General features: G+C 32.1%; 3 protein-coding genes and 1 long non-coding RNA gene across 5 annotated transcripts; 3 read left to right on the forward strand and 1 right to left on the reverse strand.

Moving 5' to 3' along the window:
• Nucleotides 1-6,445: 6,445 nt before the first annotated feature.
• Nucleotides 6,446-8,060, forward strand: LOC11415970 (desiccation-related protein PCC13-62). The gene is made up of 3 exons (XM_003594645.3): nt 6,446-6,853; nt 6,948-7,173; nt 7,487-8,060. Exons 1-3 carry the CDS (start codon nt 6,528-6,530, stop codon nt 7,826-7,828), a joined length of 894 nt encoding a protein of 297 aa, XP_003594693.1. The 5' UTR covers nt 6,446-6,527; the 3' UTR covers nt 7,829-8,060.
• A 782-nt stretch (nt 8,061-8,842) lies between these two features.
• On the reverse strand, nt 8,843-11,295 carry LOC112419140 (uncharacterized). The gene is made up of 3 exons (XR_003009233.2): nt 11,055-11,295; nt 10,760-10,949; nt 8,843-9,525 (listed from the first exon to the last, which is right to left on the reverse strand). It is a non-coding gene; the product is annotated as an uncharacterized lncRNA (long non-coding RNA).
• A 7,167-nt stretch (nt 11,296-18,462) lies between these two features.
• Nucleotides 18,463-19,855, forward strand: LOC11408788 (desiccation-related protein PCC13-62). Its single transcript, XM_003594648.3, has 3 exons — nt 18,463-18,827; nt 19,015-19,240; nt 19,341-19,855. The coding sequence occupies exons 1-3, from the start codon at nt 18,505-18,507 to the stop codon at nt 19,698-19,700; spliced, it is 909 nt and encodes a 302-aa protein (XP_003594696.1). The 5' UTR covers nt 18,463-18,504; the 3' UTR covers nt 19,701-19,855.
• Nucleotides 19,856-21,039: 1,184 nt separating this feature from the next.
• LOC11408789 (ER membrane protein complex subunit 6) lies at nt 21,040-26,331 on the forward strand. 2 transcript variants are annotated; one of them, XM_039830420.1, is made up of 5 exons: nt 21,040-21,196; nt 23,456-23,597; nt 23,966-24,161; nt 25,554-25,623; nt 25,998-26,331. In XM_039830420.1, the coding sequence occupies exons 2-5, from the start codon at nt 23,482-23,484 to the stop codon at nt 26,093-26,095; spliced, it is 480 nt and encodes a 159-aa protein (XP_039686354.1). In that variant the 5' UTR covers nt 21,040-21,196; nt 23,456-23,481; the 3' UTR covers nt 26,096-26,331. The 2 variants fall into 2 exon arrangements, with proteins under 2 accessions (XP_039686354.1, XP_003594697.1); XM_003594649.4 differs by having other exon boundaries at nt 25,604-25,623.
• Nucleotides 26,332-26,735: the final 404 nt, after the last annotated feature.

The raw sequence follows: 26,735 nt of genomic DNA on the forward strand, positions 1-26,735 counted from the left end.
ACATATTTAGGGAGAATGTAATGTAACGTAGATGAAATTAAAACTAAATAAAATTGTGTATTTTTTGAATTGATTTCGTGCTCTTGTGCAACTTTATTCGAATTTATTCAATACACAACTTTATTCAAATTGATTCAATGCGCAACTTTATTCAATACCAAAATGCGCAACATATCAAAAAACATAAAAAAAAAAAAAAAAATCCAAAAAACCAAGACATTACAAGCCATTACATTTAATCATCTCCCTCAGCACATAAGTCAATTGGGTTGTCCTCGATAGTTCGTGGGGCACCTGTTTTTTTTGTTGAAGGACTTGTTTGAGGGAGATGATTAATTGTTAGAAATTCTACCACAAATTCCTAACAATTTCTACCATAATTTAGTCAATTATACTCTAATCAACAATTTCTACTCTAATAAACATCCAACAATTCAATCAAATCATTCAAATCTAACATCATAAAATCAAAAATCATAAATAAAAAAACCTAAATATGTGACAATTTATCCAAAAAAAATCTAACAATTCAATAAAAAAAAAAAAACCAATGCAACAGGATAATAAACACTTATTTGATTTTGGGATTGTAATTGCCATTGAATGACTTAAGTTTGGAGAAAATCGCAACTTTGTTGATCAAAACCGCAAATGGAGTTTTGAAAATTCCTATGGTGTTGTTTTGTTTTTATAACAGAACCCAACGTGAGTTAACTTAAGTTGATTTAAGTCATGTGCCGAGCGTGACTTAAGTCACACTGGTAATACACCTATGTGAGTTAACTCACACATGGGTATTTTGGACAGTTAGGTTGGGAGTCATCGTTTTTTTATTGGGAGAAGAGCAATTTTCAAGTTCTATAGATGTGTAGAAGTTGAAGAGTAGTATAGAGATATTGTGTTAAATATATGTAGTAGAAAGGAATATGTAGAACTCTCTCTCTCTCTCTTTTGAAGTGAGGAGAATAATCTATTGATGTATGTAAAACTCTACCTTAAAGCCTATAAATAGAGAATAACCAATTATTTGTAAACAAATCAAGTAAATTAGAATCAAATGAATCCCATTAAGAAATACAAATCGTCATTTTCTCAAATATTCTCCCCTCCTAAATATATCCCAAAAGATTCTATAACCTTATCATTTTCTAAAGAAGTGGCATATGACTTTAGGTTCAGAAAAGAATCATTTTATAGTCACGGCGAACAATGGAGCGACATCCTTCCAAGTTCCACTTGTAATAGGAAATACCTATGATAATTATTGTATGAAAACAAAGGCTCTTATTGGTGAACTTGGGAGGTTGTTAAAAAAGGTTGTAAGGAATCACAAGACAATGATTTATTAACTCAAGCACAAAGATATGTTTTGAAATATTCAAGAAAGAGAGACAAGAAATCTCGATTCCTCATCTATCAAGCATTGGATAAAGATGAGTTCAAGAAAATTTCAAATTCAAAATGCATTAAGAAGGTATAGGAGAGGTTTCAAAACTCTTGTAAAGGAGAGGGCAAAGTAAAGAAGTTGTTTTTCGAAACTCTAAGGTGAGTTCAAATCATTGCATATGAAAGAGTCATAAATGATTTCTGAACATTTATCTAGAGTTATCGCTATTTCAAATTAATTAAAATATATTTTGAGAAGCTAGAAGATGTAAGAATTATGGAGAAGATACTCTACTAATTAGATCTCAAATTCGAGCATATTGTCGTGACAATCGAGGAAACCAAAGATTTATAGACGTTGAAAATAAAACAACTTCAAGGATGATTGAAAGCTTATATGGAGAAGCACGATAAGAAGAAAGAGATCACCGAGAAACTCTTCAAGAAGAAACTAAAATAGAAAGAATAAAGTCAAAGAAATGAGAGAAGCCAACAAATTAAAGGTAGAGGTTGAGGACGAGGCCACAACCGAGATCAATTTAGACATGGCAACGATGGACGAGGTTCAAATTTCATCAAAAACTGTTATGAGAAAGGATAAACTTTAACAAGAGACGTGGTAGAGCTTACTCGAGCACTAGGCAATATTTTAATTTTCATGAATGATGGAAGACAGAAATATATTTCAAATGTCTAATATATCCCAAACATGAAGAGTAATTTTTTGAGCCTAGAAAAATATTTAAAAAAGTCTAAGTTATCAACATGAAATATTTTTCTTTAAAAAAAAAACATGAAAGATTTAAGTATCTTCATCAAATATGGAAGAAATAATCTCATTGCCAAGGTAATGTCGATAAATAGGGTGTTACTGTTGAATATCCAAAACGACATGGAAATATGTCTCAATGATTTCTATAATGATGCATCATGGCTTTAGCATCTTTTATTTTGACATTTAAACTTTGGAGGGTTAAGTTTGATGTTAAAACAAAACAAAAAAAAGTTGTGAGGGTTACCATAAATCAACCATCTAGATCAACCGTGTGAATGATGCTTACTTGGAAATAAATTCAAGGTGATGTCTCAAGCTTATACATGTTGACATCTATTAGTCAAATCAAGCCAAGCTCACTAGGTAAAAATAACTATTTCCTCCTTTTCATCGGTGATTATTTAAGGAAAACATGTTTCTGCTTCTTGAAGCGAAAATTGGAAGTTTTAACACCTTTAAGAAGTTTAAAGTTAATGTTGAGAAAGAAAGCGACTGGTAGATAAAGGTTATGCGATCTCATATAGGTGGTGTATGTACTTTTAAAAGTTTCAAGAGTGAGTGCGAGTGAGTGCTGATAGATAGACTACTCCATGTGGCATACCATCCTTATACACCCCATATGGCAGGGGCAATTTAGTCATTTAACAAAAAAAGAAGGGATAATTTTGTCCAAAGGCCAAACAATTTTGTCAACACATTCTTTCTTCTTCAGACCCTTCTTTCTTCTCCCTCACCGGAACAACCACCGGCCACCGTCGTAAGCCGTTTTCAACCTCAAATCTCCCCACCACCGTCGCCGTCATCACCCTCAAACTTCACATGCACCACGTCGCCGTCAGATCTAACAACTTAAGTCAGCCTTCGACCCTTGTACGTCCACCGTCGCTCCCCACCACAGTCGCCGTCATTCATATCCTTAGATCTCATTACCACCGTCGACTTCCTCACATACAAATCTCACCACCACCACTGTCATTGATCAAACAACCACCAACCACCGATCTGATCACCATGGATGGCCGGAGAAGAGAGAAAGTCCGGCAACGGCGACGAGGCGGAGGGGGAGGAATGGATGGAGAACATAGAGAGTTGGAGAGAGAAAGGGTTGAGTTTCTTTTGTTTTGTACAGAGTGAGAAAGAGAGGAGTAAGAATGGGAGAGATGAGGATTTGAGGAGAGAGAGTGAATTTTTTTTATTTTTTATTTTAATTAAAATGGCACATGTGTAGTGGTATCAAAGGGTGTACAAAACAAGTGTGTCTACCAATCATTTTCCCAATAAGTATGTGGGGAAATACAACACAACAAACGTTGACAAACATGCTCAACACCTAGCTCCACCACGAAACCACAAAAGAGGTCGGGAGAGCCATCGAAGCACAAATCAGATCTGCAAAGAAATTAAAATCGGATCTGAATGAGTCGGTTTTGATGAACCTACCCGAAAGGGTTTGAGAAGGCAACATCGACCTCAAAGAAGGCCTATTTGGTCGTCGACAACGACGGTGACCATAAAATAAAAACAGACAACCATGTGGATCTGAGATACAAATCCATCTTCAATATGAATTTTGAGCAAAAAACCCAGCAAATGGATCGATCTACAAAGAAACCAAACCCATCAACGTGGCGGAGGCGAGAGGGGTCTTCAACAACAGAAAACCCATGGTCGTCGGACAAACCACCCCCACCTCTAGGGAGCGTTGATGGTGCGAATGTGAGGTCCCATCCACTCATGCAAAGTTGTATAACAAAATAATACAACATTTTCCAAAAAAAAATTACTTAGTGCTAAACATATGTAAAAGAGAGAATTGTGTAGAACTCTCTCTCACACATTAATCGATTGATGTACCTAGAACTATCTAAGTCTATAAATAGGAGAAAATCTATCATATGTAAACTAAGCAAGTAAATTAAAATCAAAATATCCTCTTAAGTAATAGAAATTTTCCTTCTCTCAAATATTCTAACTTCCTTAGTTCGTCCTAAAAGCTCAAAATTTGACTTCAAAATACATATTTTTGTTACTTTTATCTTGAACCTTGAACGTTTAAAATTTCATACCTTTATTTTTAAAGGAAAAAAATTCATGCTTAATTCATCCAATGTTTAAAAAAATTAAATTTTAGGAAATGCTTTTTTTTATTCAATTATAAAACTCAATTATACTGGCTACATAGTTTTTTTTTTTGGAGGGAACTACATAGTATATTTAACTAACATGGATTAATTAAGGTAACAAAGGTGTCCTTCCCTTGATCCAAATCAAACCAAATCAATTATTTTGTAATGGTTGAATTATTTTTCCTAAAAACCGAAGCAAACCAACTGATTATAATATTCGTATTTGGATACATCTGTACAATAAAATCACTTACTAATAATAGTCATATCTGGTGATGTGGCTATGGCATATACATACGCACTGAAGAAAAAAAAATGATGTCAAATCAATTGAAGGAAGGGAGAAAAGCCAAGCTATGATAATGCCATTGAGTATCAATGGTTTGACTTTGACACCTAATTCCAATTCTCCAATTTTAATTTAACACAATAGTTTGTATGGAACTCTTTTATTCACGCTTCATTTTTTTCAATATACTAATGAATTTTAATGTTAACAAATTGATTTCTTAGCTGCGTAGAGCAAATACGAAGCACGTGTGGGAAAAAACAAAAATGAAATATTCAACATAAAAATATTGAAATAAAAACTTTCTCATCCCGAAGATTTTCATTGAAATATGATGACACCACAATTTGAATGGAGATTGCGTACGTGCACAGACCAATTCATGCACGGAACATATGTATAAATCATGGTTAGGTGATAGGTCATTGTTTCAACTCTCTTCTAAATAAACTAGGGATTATATAGTGATTAAAATGTAGCAATTTAGAATGCAACAATTTGGAAAATTAGGGAAGTTCTAAGGGAGGTTATTTTTTCTTCCGAAATTTAGGAGGGGGGAGATTGCCGCCTCCTCGAGTTTATTGCTAGAAAATTAGGGGAATCTTTATTTGTATTTTGAATGGTTCTCGAACCCTCTTCTTTGTCTTAGTTCTTGATGTATGTAAGGTGTTTATTTTTGTTGGACGAGTATCTCTTATAATCTTTCCGATTTGTAGGTTAAGAACAGTTTGTACTTCTCTAGTTATTTAATAAATTTTGATGCTAAAAAATATGTTTAAAATGTATGGTTAGTTAATTATTAACCTTTAGATTAGAGATATATATGCCACAGGTTGTAAAGTACCGTTACGTACTCCACCCATTGTAAATACTTTTAATCATACATTATATATTATTTCTTATACTGTTAAAACAAATACATAAGCTAAACTTTCAAAAAATAAATCTATAATGATTTAAAAAAATGTATGAATACAATATATTTTTAATTAAGATTATATTTTTAATTAAGATATAATTGTTAATATAATGTGAAATAGAAGAAATAATAATAAATATAATGGTTTTGTTTAGTTTTCGAGGGATTGTTTTGAATATATCTGAAGTAATAGATGTCCAATTTAATTGGTTTAGACCAGAACTTAAAAAAAAAAAAAAATACGAACTAATTTAACTAACTTTATATTGATGTTTCAAGTTCATCGGATCATTGTTATACAACCCTACCAAATAGTATCGTGAAACACTCTTTAAATGAAGGAGAAACAAATCATCTTTACATTTCCAAGAAGTCCCCCACCAAATAATGCTCAACAAAAACACATTATTTTATCGCAACAAATATATTTCATGATCTTGCCACGTCCCATATTTATTTTCTGAAATGTAGTATAGTGTGTCTATGTATATTTGAATTTTTAAATTATAATAATTCAGTTAATATTTTAAGTTTTTTTTTTTTTTCCAAAGTGAAGGACTGTCCCTAAATATTAAATGTGATCTCTACAATTATCATTTTGAGTAGTGACAATGTTATTTGTTTCTTGAGACGGTCAATGTTTTAAGTTTTTTTTTTTTTTGACATAGGGACAATGTTTTAAGTTATACAATAGTAACCTTAATCATAATAATTTATGAAATTGCTAGAAAGTATTTTGTTTAAAAAAAAAAATACTAATTAGAAAGTATTTAAAAAATAATAATAAAATATAGTTAATTTAGAAAGAGACTAATACTTAGGAGAACCCCTTTTATTCAGAAAAATAAAAATAAAAAACTTAGGAGAACCCTTAAAAAAAAAAAAAAACTAATACTTAGGAGAAAAATTATCCGAAGAGGGTTTATATATTTTAATTTAGGGAAGGTGGGTATGAACCAGTTTTTTCATATATATAACTGCATTCATCATATATAGTTTGCAACCATATATCATAAAGAAAGAGCCAAACACATGGCACCGAATTACGCTAAGAGAGTTAAAGCTTCCATTGTTGCTTTGCTTGCCTTTCTCACCTTGATCCCAAAATCATGTTCTTATTCATGCTGCACTCCTCCAGAAACATTTTCAGATGATGATCTTCTTGAATTTCCTCTTAATTTAGAATATTTGGAAGCTGAATTCTTTTTATTTGGATCATTAGGTCATGGATTGGATGTAGTTGCTCCAGAGTTAGCAGAGGGTGGCCCTCCTCCTATTGGGGCCAAAATGGCCAAACTGGGTAAATTTATTAAGGATATTATCTTGCAATTTGGTTTGCAAGAAGTTGGACATTTGAGGTACTCTTTAGTACTTTTTTTTTTTTTTTTTTATCATCTCTTTAGTACTTTTTGAATCTTATAATTTGACCTATTGTATGAATTTTTATTGTAGGGCTATAAAGAGCACAGTGAAGGGGTTCCCTAGGCCTTGTATGGATCTAAGCATATCATCATTTGCCAAGGTGATGGATAGTGCCTTTGGAAAACCTCTACACCCACCTTTTGATCCTTATGCAAATGATGTCAACTTTCTGCTTGCATCTTATGTGATTCCTTATGTTGGTCTTACCGGCTATGTTGGCGCCAATCCAAACCTGCAAAATGCTACTTCGAGGAAGGTATATCATCATACTCATCATATTAAAACTTTTCAAACTTACTAGTAATAAAAGAATGACACAATTCTATTTTAAAAAATACCCGATTGACGCGTGTTATTCACTTGCGATTTTATTTAGGAAAATTTCAAGTTTTACTCGAAAAGAAAAAAAAAAAAGCTAAAAAATAGTTTATAAATAGTGTCACCTTTTAAATTTTAAGTTAGTTTCGTAAACATTAGTTTGACTCGATATAAAAAAACTTAATTATTTGTTTATCGTGATTTCATCGCTACCTACTAAAATAATTTTAATGTTGTGTGTATTTTAACAGCTAGTTGCAGGCCTTCTAGGAGTGGAATCAGGCCAAGATGCAGTTATACGATCATTGTTATATGAACGTCGTGCATGGAAGGTGTATCCTTATGGAATAACTGTGGCAGAGTTCACTAATCGCATCTCAGCGCTTAGGAATGAATTAGGAAATGAGGGTGTGAAAGATGAACCCGTCTCAGGAAATATCCTTGCTGGTGATAAAAATTCACTATCATATTCAAGAACTCCAAATGAAATATTGAGAATTGTATATGGAAGTGGTGATGAACATGTCCCAGGTGGCTTCTACCCTAAAGGAGGAGATGGTGTTATAGCAAAATCTTACTTAGTACTTAATTAGAGTTATTGAGGGTTAATGTACTTAATTAAAAGAGGAGCTATTGCCTCTACAATGTAGACAAAGATTCTGGAGAGGAAATATATATAATAAGCACTCTATATATATGGTTCAATTAGTATTTTTTGGAAAAAATTTAAAGGTTACTGCAACTTAGGCCTGTGGATACGATATGAATGGACTTAAATCTCCTGTATTCACACAATCAATGAATTACTTTGAATAATTGGATCAATATTGAACGACTCATATTTCATAGGGAAATACTTTTTCTCACAAGAGAATGTCAAGGGAATAGGCCAAGATAATAGCCGGCTAGTTTTGATTGGAGATTTATTTCTTGATTTACGTTTTTTCAGCAAACACCTCCTTGTATTCTGCTAAACAACAAATTGTGATTGGTTAGTTTTGATTCGGGAAGCTTTTGCTATGTTTTCTTTCATACTATATAGCATCGCTCTATTTCATAATTATAATTTAGACTCGATTTACAAAGTTTGAAATGTGGATCATATCGGATCTTTAGAATATGTGATTGCATGGGTAATTTGTTGATTGTAGAAATTGTTTTAAACCTTAAATGGATGTGTTTTATGTGGTGTCTTAAACCAAAATGACATCAAATTAGACAGCAATCTTAATTACTAATCAAGGAAATTTGACTATTTTATAATTGTGGTCAAGGAAATTTGAATTTTGTCCTTGAAGCTTAAAGTCCAAACCCTTACCACGGTGTTTAATTTGTTAAACATAATTCAGTGAAAAATATGTTACAAAAACAATTAGCCTCTCCTCTATTTCAAGAAGTTAGTCTATGAAAAAAATATAAGATAAATATGAAAAATAAATTGAGTGTTGAGCGTTGCTTAGGTAAAAAAAACTAGAAGATAAATATGAAAATTAAATTGAGTGTTGGGGGTTGCCTCCTTAAATGTCAAGAGTGATACATGGTACATATCAGAATACCATAGTATAATTCAAACTAGCCTTTATCAATCAGTTCAAGCTTCAGCTACGTATACATATTTTAATTTTTTTTTTCTGACCCCTATAATACATTACAAGTGTCATACACATAATATTAGTTACAAGAAACATCTCATGAATTTCAGCCTCATGTAATAACTTTTAAGACTAGAAATTTTATTTTGATGAAATTGTGATGTATGCGTCAATGATACATAAACTTCTACAAGCATCAATTGTTATAATATTCAAGACATAGTATCCTAAAAACTAATAACAGATCAAAAAATTACAACGATGGTCAAAGCAACACATGTTGCTTAAGCCAACTCTTAAAGAATTGAACTTAGTTATTATTAATGGTTGATGATATACACCTTATGTGTACTTCTTGACTTGATAAGATTCTACACAATCTGAATTCCTAAAATAGATGATATCGTCAATAGTCATTTGGAATAAAGGAAAGAAAATGGTGGGTGTAACGCTCCGGATTTTGATCCAAGACATTACGTTTAAATCATTTTATTTTTTCGAAAATCACTACTATTTATTATTTTTTATCATCAATAATAAATTTTTTTAAAAAAAAACTATACAAAATTCTTAACATAATTTAATTAAAATTCTCAAACTAAATATCCTTCAAAATTATTTTTAAGATTACAATTCAATTTCGTCCCCGCGCGCTTCAAGCAAAAACACCGAAGCATACACTATCTCTTCTTTGGTACCTAAAAGGTTAGTGTAAGTGTCAATTTTCTTATCCAAATTGGTTCATACTCAAAGCACAAGAAACAATGTCATAAGATAGATAGTACCAAAACTTCTCAATCAAAAAGAATTAAGAAAAATACATTTAAGTCATATTCTTTAAGGTAAAGTTCACACACATTTCCTTTGTATTATAATAGTTTAATCACTTATCAACACACAAATGCATAACAGACTCAATGCAATGCGATTATGTGTAAAATGCATGCTCTTAAATACTACATGATCCAGATATAACCCGCCACACATGCACCACACAAAAATAACCCGCCACTATAAGGCACCACACAGATGCATATGCGATGCATGATCATGAAAATGAATCATGAATCCCGCCACTTAGGCACCACAAAGAGATATGATATTATCCCGCCACTAAGGCACACCACAAATGCTTATGTCATGATAATAAAAACAGATGCAATCCCCGCCACTTAGGCAACCACACAGAAAGTAATAATACAACATCATGTACATGACAAAAGAAATCTTTCATAAAAGGCTCATTTAATTTCTCTTATTATTATTTTAGTTCGATAACGATCTCACATTTATGTTCATCAATCCAAAACATATACCCACATAAAAGGAGAGTCTACCTTTCATCTTTTGAGTTCATATATTAAGTCTTACCAAAACATCCATACTCATATATTAACTTAATTATTTCTACCGGAATAGAGAACATTAACTATCGTCTGCTAACTACAAGAATTAATTAAGCTATACATATATTGCAAATTTAGACTATTAACTGTACAGGAAAATAAAATAAACTTTAGCATTTTGCTCCAAGAAATATATAGCCACATATATGCTAAAAATAACACTACAAGCATTTTTCTCCAGGAAATAATATAGTCACATATATACTATGATAAATTTAAGCATTTATTAATTTATCCAGGAAGAATTTCAGCAACCATATAATCATTATTTCTAAAATTTATACCCTTTTTATAATACTCACAATTATCATATTTTTCCTTTCTTTGGTTTTTCAAAAAAATCTAACATTTCTTTTCTAACATCACAAAAACAAATAAAGCATGCATAATTTTTTGTAAACTGTTAAATATTACCACCTAAATATATATTTTAGTTGTTTTTCTTTCCAAAAGATAAGAATTTGTACTTCTAATTCACAACATCATCCTAGTACTTTGTATGGACGTATGGGGAAAAAGCCCTTACCTTTTAGGTACTTTTCCTTCCAAGTGCATCTACGAACGAGTCTCGACTTTGCAGCTACAATACACACGCAACTCCTCTAACTAGAGACATTTTCTGATGATAGAAATTTAGAAAACGAAGAATCATGTGACGCGATCCAACTCCCAAAAATCAACACAATTTGACGGCGAATGGAGGCCTACTCTTAATCCTACGTATAGAGGCAGGTTCAGGAAAACAAAAATGGAATGAAATTGTACTTTCATAAAATAAGAATATGAATGAAATGGAAGGACATGAAGTCTTAATAACTTACACGAATTTGATTGGGAAGAAATGATACGATCTAATTGATGGATCTGGAAACTAATTTTAATTGCCGGTCATGGGTAGAGAATGTGAAGATGAATGGGATAATCAAAAGAGGTTGCTGGGGTATATTTGTTAAACGTCTTTATGCAGAAGGTTTATAACTGAAATCGTATGAGAATTATATATGCTAATGGTATTTGAATGGCAAACCAATGTGGAAAGAGATGCTAATAAGTAGTTTAATTGGGTTTCTCTCAAAAAAAAAAAAAAGTAGTTTAATAGGAGATATTTTGAAGCATATTTGACTAGGCAATTAGACAATGAAAAACGTGTGGTATGACCATATCTAAATAGAAAACCAAATTAATAAAATAATTAATATCATCTTGACCAAAAATAAAATAAAGGAATTAATATAATACAAATTATTAACTCTAAAATAGGTTACAAGTAAAAATACAACAGTAAATGATTTGAATAAAAATAAATCATGTAAGGAATGATAACCTATTTTTGTCACACCAAATTGATTAAAAAAAAAAATGAAATAGATGGAATCAGATTCAATTGATAAACCAAAGTAAAGAATGTCAAGATTTTGTAAAGTTTCTCGCACATAAAATAAATTGTTGAACAGCTAAGTGGAAAGTCAAGAAGATTATTTTAAAAAAATACATATATAAAATATTGGGATGTTACAATAGGTGGTTGATTTAATAATCTTGAAAGAATTGATCTATAAGAAAAAAAGAAGTTATGGACAAATAATACATTTGACAATCAACCTTTGAATTTATGTATTCAATGCATATCTAAAACAATTGATAAAAAAATAAAATAAAGGTCATGCTAACTTGTGCCCTAAGAAACTAAAAATAAATTTTGTGCATTTAATTAATAAAATGTAAAAAAAATAAATTCAAATGCATTGATTACAATACAATATTTCTACTTTTGACTCTTATTTGTCCCTTAATGGTACAAGTTAGCATTTTTTTTTTAAAATAATGCAACTGAATATATGCTCCATAGTGCAATTGATAAATTTTTAGATTAACAATTGAAAAAAGTTAACAAGCATTTCAAAAAACATATTGTAACTCTATGTATGTCAACTACATCTATAACAATATCTAATGGTTAGCCTATTGTATTGCTCAATTACTAAGAGCAGAGAAAACAACTGAAGGAATGAAAGAGAAAATCTCTTATGTTGGAGAGAAGTCGAGATCAGCTTGAACAATCATATTTCTGGTTTTCCAAAAGATATTAACCATTCCATTTTCTGACAAGTATGTGATGATTGACTTGAAAATCACCAAAAAATAATAAAATGATTTTTTCAGTGTTTAGGGCTGCCAATTTGTATCAAGACGTGGCAGTTTTGCGCTCAGGCGTATAACATTGAGTTTGCTACTGCCAATTTGCGACCAAACACAGGGGGACAGCAGTATATATAAAAATCTGTTTTTTTTCTGTTTTCAGCTAGGGAAAAAACAAGGGTTTCTGCTGCCGAAACTAAAACTAGGGTTGGAGAAATTTTGTAGGCTTTCTCTTGGTAAGATCCCTAGAGTTGGGAGAATCATCAAGGATTCTCCTTCTAGATATATACAAAATCATGGAGTTTCTTGGTTACGAGAAGAGATTCGAGAAAAGGGTAGAATTAGGTTTTAAGATTGATTCTTGTAATTCCTTTTGGATTCTCTCTAGAAAGTTATTCTTTTGATCAGTAGAAGGGAGTGAGTTGCTATCTCCCCCATAATAGGTCATTATTAGACCGATCTGGTAAACAAATATTGTGTCTCACTAGAAAAATATAGTTATTTATAAATACTAAAATCATGTCTCACTAACCAAGTGCAGACTTCACATCTTCAAATCGTGAGGGACAAAAAGCACCTATAACAAATACAACAGCGTGTGACTCCCAGATTGAGCGAAGACCAAGCTGATAAGCAGGGAAATTAAATTAACATCTTATTATAGAGAGAAAGCTTACAGTAGATTGTGTGTATGGCGAATTCGAACTGGTGCAGCGAATTCGAACTAATTGAGAAAGCTTACAACAGAGGATGGTAACAAACTAATTTGGGGATTAGGGTTTAGGGAAGAAAGATGTGATTAAGTTTTCTGAAGAAAGCCATGACTTTGGGGAAGAAAGATGAAACTGATTTTGGGGTTTTATGATGGGATGAAAGATTGAAAGAAGGAGTGGGATGTTCTGGCGCGGCTTGTGAAAGTGGAGTGAAATTTTTGGAGAAAAATAAGTGTGGGAATGAAATGTGTATTACGCGCCTTCTATTTTTTTGTCCAGCATGTCAAAGTTATCAACGGTCAAAACAAAACCGTGAGAGTTATAGTGTGGCAAGTGGACCCTTCTATCATTTTTTGTTGTTATCCACGCCTAAGGAAAAATCATGGCAATTTTAGTGTGGCCAATAGCCATTTTTTTGGTAGTGTGAGTTCAAGATTATTATTGCATTCCTTTTGGTTTTGGTTGCACTGATTTGCTCAACACATCAAATATTGGTGAGACTCTGTTAGAGTTCACAATAAAAGTATATTTTCGAAGTCATGATGTCTTTTTTATAGAGATGACATTGTAAAAAAATGGAGATTTGAGGTGACCAATAGTATTTATGTTCTAGGTCGTCAACTCAACATACTCTTTCTTGCTTTGTAGATTAATCCATGATCCTCGTATTTTCTTTGTACTTATACAAAGCAACTATAAAACGACATCTAGTTGTTGAGTCTTACTAGGGCTAATAGCTACATTATATTGATTTTTCTTAAATAGCATGTTTATATGTTGTAATCAAATCATATCCTCAAATGAGTTTGTAATGCGTTATATATAGCATGTAGTGTTGTGATGTAGTGTCTTTTGACCAAAAAAGAGACTTTGTATAATATGGAAGAAGAATATGCTTAGTGTTGTGATGTAGTGTTTTGACCAAAAAAGAGACTTGTAATTAGTTATATCTACTGTATAATATGGAAGAATATGCTTCCCTCTATCAACGGATTATGAGTACTTCCGTCTTTCTCAAGAATACACCGGACTAAAACTAGATTGCATCTCCCTAAAAAGTATCTAATAAACCTGAATGATCAATAGAGTTCATATCTAGTTTTCTTACCACATAATCTTGTATTTCTCTTATCTCTATCAAGCATATAATGGAAGAGGGTCAGAGACACTCTCTTTTTAACACTCACTCTAATATATAGTCTTGTATTGAGTGGAATATAGTGGATCTCACTCTTTAGGAATAGATCTCATATAAAGCGGTAATAGATCTTATATAAAAGAGTAAAAACGTTGAAGTAAATATTGAAAGCATAGTGTTCTTAGCACTTACTCCTTGTGATAATTTAAGGGAGTATAAACTACTTAGTTCACTTTAATTTGTTATTAATAGCTGAGAAGAGATTTTATAATATTGCTATAGAGAATGCAATGCTTCTTTTCCTTGTGATAATTTGTTCATACTTCATGAGCCGGGTACTGTCCATCGTAAACCCTTTAGCATTAATCATACTATTAGTTTTTTCCCACTTTTAGAAAAGAAAACTAAAGAATCAACTAGCTAGTCATATTATTGGCATCCCTTAAAATATACCGACTAATATTTCTAGTTTGAGTTTTATGTGTGGTGACTGGTGGTTGGTGATATGTTTAATTATTAATGGTTCAGATAAAGGTTAATGAGGGCTTTATGTCTTTGAAATTTAAATGTAAGGTTGCATAGTTTTTAAAATTGAAAAATGCTAATGATCAGTGTTCCAATGGCACAAGTTAAAAAAATCAATATAATCATATAAATTGCATTCATTCTTTTACAAATTCTACAATGGAACCGGGAAGAGGGGAAATCTATGGGGAATCTATCCTCTATCAAAGGTGGTTATATTCTCTTGTCAAATGATAATAGTTAGGTCGCCTCCGTACAAGAATAAATCTTTATAAGAGAAGAGTTTTTGGGAAGGTGAAGAATCTCCTTGTGTTTTGTGTGTGTGCTAGAGAGTCGGAAACACATTTGTTTGATGAATGTGTAAAACTGCAAGGGCCATTTGGTATGAAATCTTCAAGTGGATTAATTGGTTTTGTTTCGGTATTACCTAGAGATGAATGCTAGCAACACACCTTCTAACATACATTTTTCAACACATTCTTTTGATTGGTTAAAATTCACATGGGATCCACCAAATTCATATGTGACCCACATGATTTGGTGAACACTACTAAAAAAACTAAATTTAGTGAGGGAAAACGTAAAATTCCTCTCTAATTTCGTCACTAAATTTTGCGACCAATGAATTTGTGAGGAATTTCATTTTTTCCGTCACTAATTTCCCTCGCTAATTTTGCTTTTTCTAGTAGTGGAAACCCATGTGAATTTTAACCAATTAAAAAGAGTGTGTTGGTAAGTGTGTGTTAGATTATGTGTTAAACATTTTTTGTGTTGCTTGAAAGTTTTTGCTTCTATACTAGAAAAGGGAAAGATGCTTAAATTTGGCACATGGTGTTATCAGCAATATGAAAGATAATGAATGATTATATTTTCCTCTCTAAAATGTCAAAAGTAAAATTGTGGTTTTGGGGATTAAACATCTATCTTGGAAGTGGTTTTTGGAGAAAAACTTTTGTTATCCATATTTGTTGTGAATGGTTTGTAAATCCCCTAGAATGAATTGGTAAGTAATCTATGTAATGATTTTGGTGTTTCGAATGCTAGTTGCATTTCATCAAGAAAGGTGGATTTAGTACCACTTATACTCATATTCAACGGTACATATTAAGGAATTTAAAATAGAAATAATTGTCTGTGGAAAACTTCCAATTTTAGATTCTTTAACTTGTTCCTAAAGACACAAAATAGCAAGACATATATTTTATTTAAAAGCGGCTATTCAATTTTTTTAAAAGTTTAAATATCGTCATTTTCAATTAAAAAAACTTTTAGTGTTTTTAAATTTTTTTTAGGGCATTGGTTATCATTGCCCTTTAAAATAAGAGGTATATGTAATTGTCTTGCTGATCTTATCTGATCCGTTCATCCTTTACACTATTTAGATCATAGAAATATCTATGTTAGGGTTTTGTATCATCTCCTTATATATTCCACTCTTGAATGTGCATGTGTTCAGCAATCAGCATTATACTATCTATTTAAAGTACACACACGTTGAAAAAAGTATGAAGAAAATAGTAATTATTATTACTGAAGTAATTACTAAATGATTTGGATATGTGTTGTGACCACACGACAACTACTTGATTGAGTGCTTCATTTATTCACGCTTCATTTTGTGATAAATAAATAATAAAATGGTGTCTCCCTTCAAAAAAAAAAAATAATAATAAAATGGTGTCTCTTAGTCAATCTTAATTATTGTTAGGAAATTGATTTCTTAGCAGCATAGCGTAATAATAACAAAAATGTAATATTCAACACAAACATTGAGATAAGAATTTCTTTTAACATTGAAATATGATGACCATACAGCGTGAATGGAATTTCTTTTTTATTGTGAATTCAACTTGAATGGAAATTACGTGAACAAATCATGCATGGAACATATATATAAATCAAAGTTAGGTGATAGGTCGTTCTTTTTTCTAAATTGGGTATTGTTGTTGAGGTAATTAAAAGGCAGGTAGAATATGGCCAATGAATTGTATATACTTTTTTTGGGTAGAAACAGACAGGTCATAAAGTACTTGTGAATTCGTTGAGAAAACCATACCAATAAAAACTTGATGCGTGGAGCAAATTAATACCAAGTAATCAAATCAAGCGGGTAGCAAATAATCCAAACAAAAAGTAGACAAGAGATAAAAGGAAGAGAGAGAAAGAACACAATAATTTGTTTACCTAGTTCGGTCTAATGATGACCTAGTCTGGGGGAGAGAGCAGCTCTCCGTTCCACTATAATGATATGAGTTTCTTTACAAAGAGATATTGAGTTCCAAGAATCAGTTTTCAAACCTAATTCTACCCAAGTCCCAGCCTCTTCCCGTGACCAAGAGACTCAATCCTAATAGTGCTTTGTTTAAGGTGAATCAAAACAATCCCAACCCTAGTGTTGTTGCCAAGAGAAATTCTCTATAAACCCTAGTTTGAATGTTGGTTTCTAAACCCTGTTTTCTACACACTTTATCATCTGATACAAGGCTTATATTTATAGTGGAAAGTAAACCCTTAAAAAACTGAAACAAATCTAACTGAAAATACGTTTTATTTTTATCTTCAGCGATGCCATCGTGCCACGATACAGGGTCATCGTGCCACGAAATTTCCAGTAGCTTCCTCAGAATCTTGCTTCAACAATCGTGGCGCGATGCTTCTCCATCGTGGCACGATTATCCAGATTTCTGATTTTAAGTTAACTCTCACAGTACTGTTTACCCATTGTTTGTATATGTTGCATACACAAAAAACTGTATTTTTAAAATAAATCAGTTTTTTTTTTTTAACAATTCTCATAAAATATGATAGCAATATACTCTTTTTTATTGGTTAAAATTGATACATTCCCACCAACCTTATGTGAGATTTTAAAAAAAATTAAAATGGAATATATTAAACTTGAAAAGTGTCGAAACTAGCACAAGGTGCGCTTGAAAATGACACTAAAGTATCAAAGTATAACAACATGTTAGTCAAACAGAAAACAAAAAGAAAAAAACTCACAACTATGTAACCAAACCCATACAAACAAATGTGTTATCCCACAATTGTTGAACATCAAAAGACAAAACCGAAATTTTCGCTTTCAACTACGGAAAAGTTAATAGCTTTACTTTGTCGACAAGCCGCTGTGTTGAAACCTATTAAGTTAGAAAATTTGAGAGTTTATCTCCTTCCAAATAATTCACATTGTAGCTAACCAGATTAGATATAAAGTAGACTATAATTTCTTCAAAAACCTTCTTATATATTAATTAGTTACGAAATTGAATAACATGCTCGATAATAATATAAGAAAACGTAATGCATCTCTAACCATTGAAGTACCAAATGACAAAGACCAAACAACTAGGAAATAGATGATTAACCGTTTCTTCCATGTCACACCCATCCGAACAAAGACTATTATTTTGCGCTAACACTCGTTGATGTAGTAAATTATCTCTAGTAAGAATCTTGTTTTGTAATATCCACCAACCAAACGACGTCACCTTTGGAGTTGCTTTTGTCATAAAATATTTGGGAATTTAAGTTATACAATAGCAATCCTAATCTTGTAAAAAATAGTAATTATAATAAATTCTGGAATTCAAAAAGAAAAATAATAGTACTAATTAGAGATAAATTTTAAAAATAATATCTTAATTTAAAAAGTTATCCAAAGTTTGTTTTTTAGGTAGGTAAAATGAACCAATTTGTTTATATATATAGTGGCATATCATAATACCATCGTCCTCATAAGAAAGGGACTAAAATATGGCACCTAATTATGTTAATAGAGTCACAGCTTCCATTGTTGTTTTGCATGCCTTCCTTATCTTGACCCAAATATCTTGTTCTTTTGTGCTCACTCCCCCCAAAAATTATTCAGATGTTGATCTTCTCGAATTTCCTCTTAATTTAGAGTACTTGGAGGCTGAATTCTTTTTATTTGGATCATTAGGTCATGGATTGGATGTAGTTGCTCCAGAGTTAGCAGAGGGTGGCCCTCCTCCTATTGGGGCAAAAGTGGCCAGACTTGGTGACCTTGTTAGGGATGTTATATTACAGTTTGGTGTGCAAGAAATTGGACACTTGAGGTTCTCCCTCTAACTCTTTTTAAATCTAATAACTTATCATATATATTATTTTATTATCTCTATATCTTGAGTTGAGTTTCTTGTTAATTTGGTTATTGTGTTGAATAATTCAATTTTAAAAAATACATTCCCTTTGAGTTGAATCATTGTATGTGTGTGAGTAAAGTTGTATGAATCTTTATTGTAGGGCTATAAAGAGCACAGTGAGAGGATTTCCTAGACCTTTATTAGATCTAAGCAAATCATCATTTGCCAAGATAATGGATAGTGCCTTTGGACATCCTCTTCACCCTCCTTTTGATCCTTATGCAAATGATATCAACTATCTGATTGCATCATATGTGATTCCTTATGTTGGTCTTACTGGTTATGTTGGAGCCAATCCACTATTGCGAAATGCTACTTCCAAGAAGGTATATAACTAAAAAACTATCATGCATCTACTTACAAATTTTCATGTTTGTACTATGATTTCACCATTAGATGTATAATAATGTTGCATGTATTTAACAGCTAGTTGCAGGCCTTCTAGGAGTAGAAGCAGGCCAAGATGCAGTTATAAGAACATTGTTATACGAACGTCGAGCATGGAAGGTGCATCCTTATGGAGTAACTGTGGCAGAGTTCACTAATCGTATCTCAACCCTTAGGAATAAATTAGGGAATGAGGGTGTGAAAGATGAGGGTCTTGGATTCACATCTCCTTTCTCAGGAAACATCCTTTCTGCTGATAATAATTCACTATCATATCCAAGGACTCCACAAGAAATATTGAGGATTATATATGGAAGTGGTAATGAGAGTGTCCCTGGTGGCTTCTACCCTAAGGGAGCAGATGGTCGTATAGCAAGATATTACTTACACGATACTTAATTAGAGTTATTGAAAACTAATTCTCTAGGTATTATCTCTACTTTGTAGATTAAGACCATGGAGAGTAAATATAAGAAAAATTATGTGTATGGACATCCATACACCTTGTGTATATCTTGAGAGAGAAGTAAATAAAAATGGTGATGTGATATATATGTTGGTGATGTAATAGAAAGGGAAAGATAGTGAGAAAATAAGTGTAGAAAATAAAAGATGTCTAAATATCATTGTTGAAAATATAATAAAAATTCTATATTGTATAATTAGTGTATGATACTATACATCAAGAGTAGTGTTATTTGAACATCTATTTGCTTGACAACTAAATAGACAACCATGTTTTTACAAAGAAAAATATGCATTGGCATAAAAATCAAAGTAATAGAGAGAGAGAAAGTAAAAATATAACGTGAGTATGAGAGAGAAAGTTGTCACAAAAATTATTATAAAATGGTTGTACAAATATCATTTCTCATACATCAAACCAAAAGCCACGTCATGTAGCTTCAACGTGAAAAAAGATTGGTGAACACCTGATCCATCCAACCCACATATCTTCTTTCTCTTGGTTTTTAAATGACTTTAGACTGGCCTGTTTAATAAGACGAGTCTGTTATAGAACATCTGTTGATCTTTAAATGGATCAAGTGTGACCTTTGGATGTCTTTTCCCCATTTGTCAGAGTAATTGCTTAGGCAGAATGGACGTGTTTCAAGCATTCATAAATATAATGCTTATGTTGTACTTTAGTGAACTATTTATCAAATGGATCAAGTATTTCATGAATACTTGTTGCATATTATACATGATGAAACGTGGTGTCCATTTATGGAGACAAACTGGCCATTCGATCTTGGTTCTATAAGGTCGCTCGTTTCATATTATTGCTTCATGTAAAGACTATCCATCAAAGCTTGTCAAATTGAGCAGTAATAATAGAGCAAGATAAGGCATATAGAAGATATGGTTATAAAATACCTTTGAATAATGGTGCAGAATATACTAAACATCCTCTATATGCTAGTGATCTCGAGAAGATTGTAGCAGAAGTGCTGCCCAATATCGATAGAGGCTTAGACTGAGGAGGAGTTACTTAAGATATTGAGCGAGTAACTCCACATTTAGGGTACTATTTTCATGTTTTGATGTAGTGCAATTATTATCTCCCGACTCGATTGACTCGCAACTTCCAATCGTTTTACACAAGGGCATTTTGGCAATTTGGGGGGCTGTAAGCAATTCAAGGGACCCAAAGAGCAATTTTACATTTTTTGTTATTAATATTATTGATTTTATGGCCCATCTCTGCAGCTTACTAATCGGAAAGGTCAGCAAAAGAAGAAAAAAAATTATAAAACTTATAATTAATTAAACTTCAGAAATCTCCGTCTCGCCTTAGTCTACTACTTCGTACTGTGAGATTCATCGCAGCAACAACAGCACCATCGTCTTTTCATCGCGATCGATCATTGTTCCAGATTCACCTCAATTTTTAGGTATTTAATCCACTTTATTATTACAATGATTCTCGTAATTAACATTGGAATTTTTCTATGATAGTTTTGGTGACAGTGATTAATTTGTTTTCCTGTGATTTCTAAATTGACCAATCTAACCCAAAGTTTCTCCAGATCAGTTTTGTTGTTTTGTTTGATTGATCCAGATTTGAAACCCCTTTTTTAGAATTTCAACTCTAAGTACTAGTTAGTTAGTTTTAGCTTAAGTGGTGGCTTTGTTAGGGAGTAGCGTTAGTCCTTGTTTGGTTAAAATGCTTAATTAAGTGCTTATAGCTTAAGGGATTATCATACATTGATACAAATAAGTGCTTATGTATGATCTATTTCTATAACAAAAGATTAAATAAGTCAGAATATTTTTAGATAAGCAGGCTATAAGCAGATTTTACAGCCCATCCTGGAGAACTTATGGACATGTCGTAAGTTGTTTCCGTAAGCTCTCTCAAATAGTCTTTTATGTCGGTTGTAGTATAGTATGCTCAAATAAGTCAATCCAACCAGGTCCTTAGTTTTTTGTTTTCCTTCCTATAAGCACTGTTTATGTATCTTTCATTTACATCTTTAACCAATCCAAATAGGCCCTTGGTTTGTTTTCTTATAAATATTGCTCGTGTATGCTTTGTTTACATCTTTTAATCAAAATTTTACCCTTTGATATTTATGTTCACTTCCTTGAAATTGAGTATGACATACGCAAAGGAAATGGGTTTGTAATTGTGGTAATAGTAGTATATGGTATTAGTAGTGTTGTGAATGTAGTGCGTTTTGACAAAAGAAAGAGACTTGTATTAATTATATCTAGTTATCCACTGTATAATATGAAAGAAATTGTGTCCGGAATTATTTCCTATAATGATTGTGAATACTCTCTCATGAGGACCAAAACTTGTTCTCATCTTCCTAAAGTACAATATATCTACTAAACCAGAAAGATCAGAAGTATGTACTACATATTTGAGGTCATCTAGTTTTAAAATTTTAAGTTACAGTGTGTTGAAAATATTAACTAGTTTTAAAATTTTAAGTGACAAAATGTGTTGGACATAGTGATCATGTTACACCATGTGTATCGGTTATTTCGAATAAAGTTACCAGCTTAACATACAAAGTACATTGACATTAATCCATTGACCCCAAGACAAAGTTATTTTTTTCTATAAATGTTTGTAATTTTTAGGGACAAGATGTGGACACAAATGTGAAAATAATCAGCCTTATGGGAACTAGCCCACCAATCATAAGAGGACTTTGCAAACAATAGGAGCAATGTATCTTATATCTCCCACAAAGTTTCTTCAATTTATTTGGGGGATAATATTCAACTAGCATATATTGGTAGAGTTAGCGCTTAACATGAATATATCAAACATCAAAATGTCTAATTTGAACTCTTTTAGTTGGTATACCCGTATACATATTGAATAATTTCTGGACTTTATATTGTGTGGTCTCCTTATTTTCCTCCAATTTCTCTTATTTATTCCTTATTTTGTACTCTGGATTCAAAAATGTTGTTGTGGTCAAATAATTGTAATCCAGATAGAAATGTCCGAAGTTGGAGATTTTTCTAAAGCTCCACTTGAACATTGTAACTTGCCTAACTTCAAATTGTTTTGCACAAAGCTATCAAATACAGTAGGTTAAATCTACTTTTCCTATTCATTATATATGCATGTGACTTGTGAGTGTGTCAAATATGGTACTGACTCGGACTTGAGTTCATGACTTGTGGTATGACCATGTGATTTAGAACTACCTGTTTGTTAACCACAGTGAAGTGTTTCTTTGTAACACTAATATAAAGGAAATCTAAAAGTAACTAGAAATTATGCTTGGACCTTTTTTCTGTACAAATTTTCCCTTAATAACGGAGTTATTTTCCAAATTTAAAAGAAAATTTAAAAACATACAACATGATTATTGAAACTGAAATTTAGACAAGTAGATATAACATAGATGTAATGAAACAGAAAAGTCAATTAAATTTAAACGAAGAATACAATAAGACACAAAAACATATATATACAACAAAGTGCAAGCAGACAAACACTTTAGTGTTTTTCTTTACACTAGGAGTTATATGCAGGAAGTCCAGGGTTCAATCCCTGCTACTAACATTTCCCCCTCCCCCTAACAAAATAACTACTACATTTGCTTATAAGAAAAATTAAGAATCGAACACTGTGATTTATTTATTTACTTTCAGCAAAAGTCATTCAGTTTTCTTTTTGTTCACAGGAACATATCAAATTAGACAGAATATTATGGCTGGACATTCTGGGTCAGGTTCATCAGAGAAGAAATCAAGCAATGGAGTGAATGAGTTGTTGACTTTTAATGCTGAGAATATGCAAAGCAACATGAAAACCATATATTACAGGTTTGGTTTGACTGCACATTCTTAATACTATGTTGACTTGAATATATACATACAACTAGAAGCGTTATATGTGTGTGGGGTGAACCATAGAGCGGAAATAGAAGAAGTTTTGTTGTTCTTTACAAGATTATGGAACATTCTGAGAGGCAAAGTTGTTTGGGGTGGCAGTTTTAGTATATTATGGAATTGTATGATTCTATTTCCTTGTATATGAAACAGTCACACAAGCACTTGACGTGTGAATATATAACACTCTTACAGAAAGGGGAAACAAGGATGTGTGTGTTAGTGGGTTGGGAGATGAAAAGAAACACCTGGTTCAATGTTGTCTAAGGTTTACAATTGGATTTTCTTTTTTTATTTTGCAGCCGGACATTTTTATCTATAATTGGCGGAGTTGTTGCTGGTATTTTGGGATTCACAGGCTTGAAAGGATTTATCTTTTACGTACTTCTCATGGCATTTACTTCAGTCGGGCTCATAGCCAAAGCAAAATTTTCAATCCACACATACTTTGATTCGTGGAACCGTGTGCTGATTGATGGCTTTCTCGGTGGTCTAATGGTAGGTTGTTTATGTTCACTTCATTTTTCTTTTTTCATGATTTGTGTATTAGAAACTTTACTTTTGAAGAAGAAATTAGTTTGGATAAGATGGGTAGAAACACATACAAATAGGAAACTGGATATCATCGTCAAAGAAAATAAAATTTAGAAAGTCAGGGAAAGCAAATAAAGCACATCAACATTTTAGGGTTAGCAAAACACTTTGCTTATTAACTACTTGAAGCCCCTGAACAACATGCTTGAGGTCACTATATTCTTTATGCCATAAAAGATGTAGTGGCAAAGTTTTGTCTAGAAAACTGTTTCAGCAAAAAGATTCAAACTGACAGAAGATGTCCATGAGATATCTCCTGATAATTTTGTATTTTATAAAAAAAAAGTGTTGAGCACTTAGAGAGACTGGGAAAAGGCTCGTGTACCTTAGATGTTTTCCATTAAAAAATTAGCATTCTGCTCCAACCAAAGATTCCACGAGATAGCTTACAAAGTTCATTACCATAATACTTTCTGATACTCTACACATAAGTTTGAACTTGTGAAAGAAAACGTTTCAACCACTGAGAGGATACATATTGTAGTCACCAGATACACTAGATGGCCCTACTCTAAATGTAATTAGCTGCTTGGCAATGTAAAGCAAATGTGCTTTATTTGACTATTTTCTAATTCAGAGGTACATGTGACTTACACAATTGGAAACAGAGTGTTATTGGCCTTATGTATATGTAAAATTCCCTTTAGTATTAATCATACTAGTAAGTACTACTCTGCCCAAGCCTATGAATCTACTAGTAACTTTTTAAATTATCAGTGGCCTTCTCTGGCAGAAATTTTTATCTGTTTGGACTCAGAAATTGGTTAAGAAAATCAAAGAATGACTTACGAATAAGTATATTAAAATTACCTAGAGAGAGTCCAAATCATTTTTTCTAGGTTACATAACAAACAAACAGAGTCAAGCAAAGGTAGATGGAAATCTCATTGAAAACATTCTCTATCAGATTAGTGCCCTAGAATCCAAAACTTACATAGAATCCAAGCATCTAACCCGATATTGATTACTTATCTGTAACAGATTAGTGCCTAAGAGGATTAAAAGATTCCCACACCTGGTCACCTAGCAAAACCATACTTGTTAACCCATTTATTCAACAATTATATATGACTTTCATGCAATTGTGTGATATCTTTCAGAACATGTATTTCTGTGGTCTATATCTTAGCAAGTGTACAGTGTAATCTGCTCAATTGTTCACTTTTGCTATTACGGTCCAAAAAGAGATTTTATAATGTTCTTATAGGAAATGTGATGATTTGTAAAATATATAGCTTTGTTTCATTAATGGTGTGTGGGTGTATCCTTTCTCGCCCCCTATATATTTTTCTCTAGAATGTGCATGTGTTCAACATTATAACTTCCCCTTTTTTGATCTTATGCAGTCGTTCGTGCTGTTCTGGACGTATCCTTTTCTTTGTCAATAATACTTGAAGTATGATTGCCTATTTAATTTTAATTAAATATTATCATATATTTTAGTTATGGATTTAGTTTTTTCATAATTGCATCATAACTTGGTTCATAAACATGAAAAGAAATTTGGGTTGGGGAGGATTTGGGTAAGATAAATTATGTTTCATAACAACTTTGAAATGTCATGAATACACGGGTGGAAATCCCAGATGTTCTTGAGCAGCCATTGCCATGCTCACTCAACTTAACAGTCGTTACTCCAGGGCATCCTACTAAACACAACCTAAAATAACCGATGTTCCTGCATATATATCTTCTACTTAAATTCTTGCTACCATGTTGTGGTTCCTTGACAATATACAGATTTGCATATGACATTGCTCATATATTTTGACCGCTGGAATTTGCAAATGTTTCTAGAGAAGGAGTTATTTCTCCATCGTTGCGGCTGTTTAGAATGAAGTTACAACTTACACCCTTCACTTATTAGATAGCTCCATGATGTTCCCGTTTTTAAACTATGTAAACTTTACTTCCATTATCTTATATGTTCGTTCATGTATAATTTAATATAGAACTACAAGTGGGAAGGACTCAATGTCAAAGGATGTGGTGTCTATTGAATTGTTCTCTAGGATATTTTTCTTGAAGTTTACTTTGTGATATAGAATGCAATTTGGCCAATTTTATTTCATTATTCTGATTAGCTTTACTTTTGTATGAAGCAATATCAATGACTAACCATCTTTCTAGTTCTAGGATAAAGAGTTTTTGGTTGACATTGTCATGTTTAAGCTTGAAATAAATCGAACTTGGTTGCTATTATAATTCTTATGGCCCTATCCTGCGTTGTGCAAGAAGGGAAAGATGCCATTAATACTAATAGTTTGGAAGTGTTGCCATTTAAATACAAAGGAGCATATTTAGCCAGAACATAAGAACCAAGTATTTTACTTGTAGCCCTTAAATTAATCTTGATGATTTTGGAACATCTTTAATTAAAAAAATCCCCTATAACCTTAATCTGTATAGAAAAAGTTGCTAGACTTTATTTATTTATTTATTTTGACATGGAAAAGAATATTTCATTATAAGGTGTTT

The sequence above is a fragment of the Medicago truncatula genome, chromosome 2, assembly GCF_003473485.1.
Source record: "Medicago truncatula cultivar Jemalong A17 chromosome 2, MtrunA17r5.0-ANR, whole genome shotgun sequence".
Taxonomy (NCBI): domain Eukaryota; kingdom Viridiplantae; phylum Streptophyta; class Magnoliopsida; order Fabales; family Fabaceae; genus Medicago; species Medicago truncatula.

Excerpts from the sequence above, each read along its gene's own strand:
- LOC11415970 (XM_003594645.3), top strand. The coding sequence starts at position 6,528 with ATGGCACCGAATTACGCTAAGAGAGTTAAAGCTTCCATTGTTGCTTTG. Across the intron at positions 6,854-6,947 it reads CAAGAAGTTGGACATTTGAG|GGCTATAAAGAGCACAGTGA; the intron begins GTACTCTTTAGT and ends TTTTTATTGTAG. Across the intron at positions 7,174-7,486 it reads AAAATGCTACTTCGAGGAAG|CTAGTTGCAGGCCTTCTAGG; the intron begins GTATATCATCAT and ends GTATTTTAACAG.
- LOC11408788 (XM_003594648.3), top strand. The coding sequence starts at position 18,505 with ATGGCACCTAATTATGTTAATAGAGTCACAGCTTCCATTGTTGTTTTG. Across the intron at positions 18,828-19,014 it reads CAAGAAATTGGACACTTGAG|GGCTATAAAGAGCACAGTGA; the intron begins GTTCTCCCTCTA and ends TCTTTATTGTAG. Across the intron at positions 19,241-19,340 it reads GAAATGCTACTTCCAAGAAG|CTAGTTGCAGGCCTTCTAGG; the intron begins GTATATAACTAA and ends TGTATTTAACAG.
- LOC11408789 (XM_039830420.1), top strand. The coding sequence starts at position 23,482 with ATGGCTGGACATTCTGGGTCAGGTTCATCAGAGAAGAAATCAAGCAAT. Across the intron at positions 24,162-25,553 it reads GCTTTCTCGGTGGTCTAATG|AATGTGCATGTGTTCAACAT; the intron begins GTAGGTTGTTTA and ends ATTTTTCTCTAG. Across the intron at positions 25,624-25,997 it reads TCGTTCGTGCTGTTCTGGAC|ATTTGCATATGACATTGCTC; the intron begins GTATCCTTTTCT and ends GACAATATACAG.